We start from the raw sequence: 8677 nt of genomic DNA on the forward strand, positions 1-8677 counted from the left end.
CAACACTCCTTCGTCTGAACTCCCTTTCCTCCTTCCTTTCTATCTCTTTTGCGGCTTTTGTGCCCACGCTAATTTTCATACCTTCCTTACCATAACCCCTCCCCACATATATAAATACACACTACCCTCATATTGATACATAAAACTCTACTGACAAGAGAGTCAGAGAGATAGAAAGATGGTGGTGGCCATGTATTTCAATGGAGGTGGTGGGATGCTTCGTTTCGCCGCCCAAGTGATCCAAGGGAGGTGGTTCATGGTATTTGCCACCTTCTTAATCATGTCCGCGGCCGGAGCAACTTACATGTTTGGTATTTATTCACAAGATCTAAAAAAGTCATTGGGTTATGATCAACAAACCCTAAACACCCTAAGTTTCTTCAAGGACTTAGGCGCAAACCTCGGAATCCTCTCCGGCCTAATCAACGAGGTGACCCCACCGTGGGTCGTTCTCGCCATGGGCGCGTGCATGAACCTCGCCGGATACCTAATGATCTACTTTTCCATCACCGGAAAAATTTCCCGGCCCCACGTGTGGCAGATGTGCCTCTACATCTTTATAGGTGCCAATTCCCAATCCTTCGCCAACACCGGCGCACTTGTCACCTGCGTCAAGAACTTCCCGGAGAGTCGTGGGATTGTCCTTGGACTCCTCAAGGGTTTCGTCGGGCTTAGCGGCGCCATTATCACCCAACTCTACCATGCTTTTTATGGGAATGACTCAAAGGCTCTTATTCTTCTTATTGGGTGGCTACCCACCGCGATCTCCATAGTTTTTCTTTACACAGTTAGGCTAATGAAGGTTGTTAGACAGTCTAATGAAGTGAAGATCTTTTATTCTTTCCTATATACCATCCTCGCCCTCGCGGGATATCTCATGATCATAATCATAGTAGAAAAACAGCTCAACTTCTCCTCATCGGGGTACAATGCTAGCGCGGCCGCAGTTATCTGCTTACTCTTTCTCCCCCTTAGCATAGTCATCAAAGAAGAGGTCTCTCTTTGGAACCAAAAACTCAATTCCATAAAAAACCCTCCCCCCATTATCATAACCCTAGAAAAACCCCCACTACCCACATCCCCACCGCTCCCACCGCCAAATTCTTCGTCCCAATTCCCCCCTCCACCACCAAAATCGGCAATTTCCCGTATCGTTAAGCTACTCAAATCACCCCAAAGAGGGGAGGACTACTCCATTTTGCAAGCTCTAGTAAGCATAGACATGCTAATTCTCTTCCTCGCTACGATTTGTGGGATCGGCGGCACCTTGACGGCAATCGACAACATGGGTCAGATCGGGAAATCCCTAGGCTACCCAACTAAAAGCATAAGCACCTTTGTCTCCCTCATAAGCATATGGAATTGTTTGGGAAGACTAGCCTCCGGCTTCGTGTCCGAAATCTTCCTCACCAAATACAAGTCCCCCCGCCCTCTAATGCTAACCCTAATCCTCCTCTTCTCTTGCGTCGGCCACATTCTCATCGCATTCGGAGTCCCCAACTCGCTCTACATCTCATCGGTAATCATCGGATTCTGCTTTGGTGCGCAATGGCCGATCCTCTATGCCATCATCTCGGAATTGTTTGGTCTCAAATACTACTCAACACTGTACAATTTCGGGGCGGTCGCGAGCCCAATTGGGTCATATTTACTCAATGTTAGGGTTGCAGGGTATCTTTATGATAAGGAGGCTGCTAAGCAGATGGCGGTTTTAGGGGTTCAAGGGGGAGATAACACTTGTGTTGGGGTGCAATGTTTTAGATTATCTTTCATTATAATTACGGCTGTGACCTTGTTTGGATCTTTTGTTTCTCTTATTTTAGTGATGAGAACAAGGAAGTTTTATGGAGGAGATATTTATGCGAAGTTCCGGGACGCACCGCTGGTGGGGGAGGCGGAGATGGGTGTCTCCGGCGGAGTTGAGGAGAGAGAGAACGAGAGAATGACTACAAAGAATGGTAATAAGGAGTAGTAACAAAGTACAATGTAAGCTTTGTCAAATCTCAATGAAGAGAAAGGAAAAGAAAGATGAAAAGGGTGATTGCAGCACATTTTTCTTTTACACATGTATTATTAGAAGTGAAAATCTGTGACAGATTCTATGTATCTGTTTTCTTATCTATACTCAACTGTCACTTCTTCTTCTTCTTTTTCCTGGGTTATTGCGAAAAGATTTATGACTTTTGGGGTGTCAACTGAATCAAGACCGTCCGATGGACCATCGGAATCGGCACTTAAATGGATAGGATCTAGACATGTTATCAAGATCCATATGGATACATTTTGGATACCTAAGATAATATCCAAAAAAAAACATTAATCGGATCTAGCAGGTACTAAAGCCCATGGGACATTCCTAAATCCGAATTTATTACACTATTCCATGAAAATACACTCTCTAATTTTTTATTATACTATTTCAGCGGTATTTTAGTAAATGTAAATCTTATGCAATTTTTGAATGATTTCTCTTTTTAGTGTTTCGTCTGAGGAATGATAGAATAAAGGGCGCCCTTGCAAAAAACAGCTTCAAGGAAGCTTCAAGGAAACTCATACTGGTTGATTTCAGCAAAGTCAAAGGCATTTCCACTTTTCACTGCCCCATCCACTTTTTTCGGTGCCACCACTCCTTTGACTTTGCTGAAATCAACCAATAAGGGCGGGGCATCCTTAAAGCTGAGTTTTGCAAGGGCGCCCTTCATCGGATCATTCCTCATTTGTCCGAACCCCTAGTCTTTCTCAAGTCTCAAGCTACCCCTTTCTCTTCCTTCTATAACCATTTATCCGAAGTCCCTAACCCACTACATGGCTGTTGATACGGCTCACATTCACCTTTGTGTGAGAATTTTAACCATGTACAATGAAAGTAAGACTTAGTAGGACTCTCCGATGGACGGTCCGATTTGAAATTGATCGTGACCGAGAGACATAAAGTAGGATCCGAGGAACACTCCGACTCCGGTCTAACCGATCCAACCAATAAGGGATGTGGATGGATCGTGACTAAGACATAGGTGGATCGATTTTGAAGTGTATCCATTGACAAACGTACTTTTGAACCGTCTACTGTACATCGTTGAATGCGATTGGTACCAACCATTGTGCATTCTTAAATGTGACAGGTTCAGACTTCATAATTTTGCCAAGGAAAGTGATATATTCTCCCCATATTTTACTTGGGAAAGCCCCCAATAGAAAAATATGTTCATTTTTTGGGCCAATAATCGGTTGTCACAATCTGAAACGAACATGGCCTGATTATAAATAAATGATTAATCAACAGCAACTCTTAACAGTTTAAGCTTTTGGAGCAGTTGATTGTTTAACAAATCCAACCCCAACCAAACCCTAGGTCGTGTTAAAAACTTGTGGGTTTTGTGTTGGTTAGGGCTTAAAGGTAAAAACCAAGAAGTAATCTCAAGTCAGTTCAGGTTTAAAGGTAAAAGATAGGACCTGCCCAACCCGAACCGAGTTTCAACCCTCTATTATCTCTATATAACAAACGTTTGAAAATGATAAGGACACCCTTTTACTCTTCTTCTATGTCTGGCAGGACACTTCCATGGGTATATGGGTTGCAGGTCTCACTGCCACTGACACCACATTTATGTTCCAAAACGACAAGAAATGAATGGAGAGATCCAAATTAGGGTTAGTATTTGTTGAACTTTTTTTTCGGTTTTTTGTCTACATTTACTGAAGTATAGAAGGATATTTTTGTTGACAAATGCTTTAACTAGAGCATGACCATGCTGATTTTGGGGCCTAATGAAAAAATCTTTAGTCAAGCCTACTTTTGATTTTTGGGTCTATCTCATATCAATCAAAAGTAGGCTTGGTTAAGGATTTTTTATTTTGGCCCAAAAAATCAGGCTATCATGCAGTCTTAACCCCTGTTTGGGATTGCAGGAATTTTCTCAAAATGTTTGGAAAAGGAGAACTTTTCGCAAAATTTCATGCTTCTCATAGTTTGGTTGCACATGAAAAAATGTAACTTGAGCCACCTCAGTTGGAGTTTCATTTACAAGTAGCTTTAATTTATAATGATAACTCTACAATTTATCATTTATATCTAAATTGTGTGAACAAAAATTTCCTAGTAAAAATTTTTACAAGAAATATTATTCCGGCAATCCAAACAGGCCGAGCTTATTGGCGAGATCCTCGATAGTGTGGAGGGTCGTATAGTTCAGCTCCACCGTATCAGAAGATCAGCTAACAGAAATGTCGATACACTAGCCCGGCCGAGTGTGTCTGCATTACTAAGTAATTGTATGCCTCAGTCTAGGTGGCCAATTAGACCAAATAGTCTATTTCATAGCTAAGGCACTTTGGGGTATTTTTCTTCTTTTCAAATTTCCAAGAAAATGGAGTTTTGATGTACTAACCTAGTAAAAGATGAACTCATTGATTAACTAACTAACCTCTTGAACTCTATTTGAATTCATGCCCTCTTAGAACAAATGATCCCAATGTATGCTTTAAGCAATCATTGTACAGAGATTTTATATCATGTGTGAGCATCCAGTATTATTCAAAATGTGCAGTGGGGGGCACTTCTTAATATGATCCAAACTGTTCATTTCATGGGCTTTACAACGTTAAAAAAAGTTGTACCCTGTCAATCATCTCCATAGGATGATCCTAACCCTCAGATCTGCAGAGGTTTATTTAATGTGCAGTCGCTCTAAAAAAAAATTTTAAAGTCATTGAGAAGTGATTAAATAAATTTTTGGTGAATTTTGTTAGAAACATTGGTAAGGGGGTTCTAGTAATTCTCCCTATATTGCCATTCAAAAAAGTACTTCTCCGTACATTTTAAGAAAAAGATATCAAAATAGGAAAAATTACAATGGGGGACACCAAAATACGAGAATTGCCAACGGGGGACGTACTTTTGAAAAATTATTTGAGAGGGACGAAATGGGGTTATCAAGTCTCTAAAAGGGGGTTATCAACCCTCTAAGTGGGGTTATCAAACTCTCAAAAGGGGGTTATCAACCCTCTTTAACAATTTTTCAAAATTGGGTCAACCGTTGGCCATTCTCATATTTTGATGTCCCCCATTGGTAATTTTTTCATCAAAATATGCATGTCATGGTTGTCTAAAACAGTCACCCAACGAGACCTCTTTTTGCCAAAGTCACAAGGTATCGAGATTTGGCTTCTCCAGTAAGAACAAAAACAAGGTCTCCCTTTTCCCCATAAACGATGAAGGAAGGCTACCTCAAACTTTGCTTTAATGGTGATTTCATTAGATGCCTAATCCTCTACTACTCTTAAAGCCTGAATGAAAAAAATATTCATGGGCTTCTTCTCCTCAAATTCCTTTATCTGTCCTGCCACATGTACCTCTCAGCAATAGACTTCATTTTGTTGATTCAATACTAAATTCTATTGTATTTTCTGTATTCGTTCCAGAGAGATGCGCCATTTACCTAACTGGATCCGTGAAACCTGAGGTTTGTTATGCCTGCATGGATTTTTCTTTGGGTTTGCATTTTTTCGTTGATTATTTGGTATAATATGTATTAATTCCCCATTAACATTATGGATGTCATTGACCTTCAAATTGTAGTGGATTTTCACTAAGAGGACGATTCTCATACTATCTATTAGTCATGAACTTTATTTTTATATCTTGAATAATTCATCTGCTATTTTTTATCCAAAGCCTTTTTTTTTTTTCTATCCAAAGCTTTTTGACAGGAAAAATATCTTGGTATTCTTTGAGTTTCTTTTTCTTCCTTTCTCAACGTTGATCTATGTTAAATTGTATGATAAGCTTTTGCTTAATGTCTGACAAGTAGTCTTTCTACACTAAAATGCATTTAAATATGACATTGTTGAATTTAGGTATCAAAGAACAGAGGTTGTGCAGTTGCAAATATCTTTTTGTCAGCACAAAAGCCTGTGACACATCTATGTCAATATCTATTATGTTTTTCTTTCTTTTCTTTAGCTTCTGCATATTCCAATGGAGAATGCAAGTTCTGTATTTTTCTTCTTTGCTATTTATTCAAATAGTTCAAAGAAAGCATTATCGGTATGTTACATCTCATGACATTGATTACTGGCTCGCACTTTGAGTAGGATATGAAGAGAGGATGCAAGGATCACTGCGGTAGACGGCGTTGGGCCATCGGTATGTGAAACATTGAAATTTTCATGGCTCTTTCCAATTTTAATTATAGTTCATGGCTTTTTTTTTTAATCCTGAATTTACTAATTTGCTTGTATATGAGTTACAAAACTTTACATAGTCATAAGGTCTTTTGATGAAGGACAAACGCTTAATTTTTTTTATGAATTTTATTAATTCGCTATAGAGCTTTTTGATGTATAACGATGGATAAAATTACGCTATTTGTCATTTTTCTAGGCTATTTTGGATTGTGTTCTTAGAGGCACAGAAATTAACAGATTTTTATTGATTTTAGTGGAAGCAGTAGCTATATAATTCTACTCATATGTTGAGAGTTCCTCTGAATATGTTTGTTTTTGCTTATATGTTAAGATTTTCTTTTATTGTTTTTTATATAAAAAAATGTAAATTTGTGGATTTGTTTTATTGGTTTTTTCGATATCGGAGACCAATTTCAAGTGGGTGCATGTTAATTTTCTTTCTTAGAAGTATTTGAGATATTTTTCTCGATTCTGAATATTTTGGTCATTCTTATGGAAATAGGTTTTGGTTTTACTCAATAAATGCAAAATCCCATTAGATCTATAGTTGTTGATCTATTTACCATAAATCATATAAAAGTAACTCATATTAGATGAACTTAATAGTGCTTTTTTTTTTTTGGGTCTTTTCGTTTGTATTGGATAGAAGATCTCAAATCTCTTAATTTCATTGTGTGATTGTGGGCGTTGTAGAGTTACTTGATTCCTATGATTTTATATTTGTGATCCTTGAAAAGCAAGTTTCCTGATCGACGGCTATACACCGTGTTTTGATCATTCCAGATGGGTCTCTTAAGTGCCAATTCGTTTTGGCAGCATATACATACCACATTTGTCGACAAAGCCTCCGAAGAGGAAAGAACTAGGAAGGCATCATTGGTGGATCCTCCTTGAAATCATTCTCAAGTTGGTCTCCTTCAAATGTCTCTGCTTTTGTGAACATGCGTTGCAGAGTTGTTTATGGTAATTCAATGAAATCTACCTCTCTTTGTAAATCAGAATTTTAATTTATGTTGTGTTGTGTTTCCTCTCTAGGGTCTTTCCTTTTTTTCATTCTCTCTAATATCAAGAAGACATATTGTTCAAAAATAATAATATTTCTTTCTTTCTGATTTCTTTTATTCAGAGCTATTTTGCTTTTGCATATATGCAGTGGATTTGCAGGTGAAATTTTCCGAAGGGGTTACCTTTTTGAACAATTTCTTCATCTTGCCAGGTGGTTATTTTTTTTCTTTTTTTACTTTTCATATGTTTGCTTTCATATTTGAAAAATCATAGAAATATATTAATTTTTTATGTAATTTTGAGGAAATCAATCTCATTTTTTTATGTATAGTGGAAAAATACCCATGTCCCCTTTTATTTTGGGTTATTCTCTTTTTTATATGTTTTATTTTATTTGAGTGAGTGAGTCATCCAAATATAATGAAAATCAACATGGCTTTGGGGATGGCGGGTACACATCTTCATGTGTCCTCGATCCTGTTGAATTGATATTGTGTTACTCTTTCCACAATAGCTACAAGAGCTTTAAGTGTTTATCACATAAAGCTCTCACAGATAAAAGTATGAAATAGAGAACAAGTTTAAAGGATTTGTTACATTCTTGATTCCTATTTACTTTCATTAGATTTCTAGATAAATTACTTTCATTAGATTTCTATTTATCTAGAATTGGTTCTTTTCTCATAGGGTACACGAAACTGCAGTTTCAAAATCCATAACGAACAGGGCCTAAGGTGTTTAATAGCTATTAGGTGCATCCTCCCTGACCGAGTTGGTCCCAGGTTTTACATACCCGAGCTCCCCATTCAACAAGACCCCGACCAAGTTGGTCCCACAATTTACCCGAGTTGCCCATTCAACAAGCCTTACTTTGGTTATCTAATAACCCAACAAATCAATGAAAAAACAAGATCAGCATAATCGTCATGGCCGCATAGTGGTATTCGTATCTTACAGTTGTTTGGAAACAAGATGCATACTGTTCTGTTAGAACTTGCAATTGTTTGGTTTTTTTTTCCATATTTGGGATCTTATATCTACCCTGGGTCTATTCTTGCTCAAACTAATTTTTTGTTTCTGTTTTGTAAGCTGCATGAGTTGTGGTTTTGGTGTCTAAACTCTAAAGCATGTTCATGTTTTTTTTCCCTGAAGATTGAGGCTGAGGTTAGTGAAGATGGAGGACTTAGAGGGCTCTGATTCAAAATGTATCGAGAGGCTAGAGCTATCAAAGATCATTGCGATCCTAGCCAATGTATCCTTCAATATCATGCTTATCATTTATGATTAAATAGCTGTGTAAAAGGTGAAGGGATTTATGTGCTATTTTTTTACATGTTGTCACTTCCATACTTTTACCATGGTGTCGTGTGACAGTGTGAGCATCGGGTTCATTTTGGGACTTTCTCTATGCATGCAGTTTATTGTTTCTTATGTGTACTTGTGCGAGCAAACACATCTATTTCTCTGGGCCTATATATTTGTTTGT

The 8677-nt window shown here is 38.0% G+C and overlaps 1 protein-coding gene and 1 long non-coding RNA gene across 2 annotated transcripts; both read left to right on the forward strand.

The window, feature by feature from the left end:
- On the forward strand, nt 1–2150 carry LOC143875699 (protein NUCLEAR FUSION DEFECTIVE 4-like). The gene has a single exon (XM_077377301.1). The coding sequence runs from the start codon at nt 179–181 to the stop codon at nt 1970–1972; it is 1794 nt and encodes a 597-aa protein (XP_077233416.1). The 5' UTR covers nt 1–178; the 3' UTR covers nt 1973–2150.
- Nucleotides 2151–5421: 3271 nt separating this feature from the next.
- Nucleotides 5422–7142, forward strand: LOC143875904 (uncharacterized). Its single transcript, XR_013250237.1, has 3 exons — nt 5422–5462; nt 6094–6145; nt 6970–7142. It is a non-coding gene; the product is annotated as an uncharacterized LOC143875904 (long non-coding RNA).
- Nucleotides 7143–8677: the final 1535 nt, after the last annotated feature.

The sequence above is a fragment of the Tasmannia lanceolata genome, unplaced genomic scaffold, assembly GCF_043159265.1.
Source record: "Tasmannia lanceolata isolate RefF3 unplaced genomic scaffold, GAP_Taslan_0.1 ptg000004l, whole genome shotgun sequence".
NCBI classification, from domain to species: domain Eukaryota; kingdom Viridiplantae; phylum Streptophyta; class Magnoliopsida; order Canellales; family Winteraceae; genus Tasmannia; species Tasmannia lanceolata.

What these genes read in the sequence shown, in the direction of transcription:
- LOC143875699 (XM_077377301.1), top strand. Translation starts at nt 179, where the DNA reads ATGGTGGTGGCCATGTATTTCAATGGAGGTGGTGGGATGCTTCGTTTC.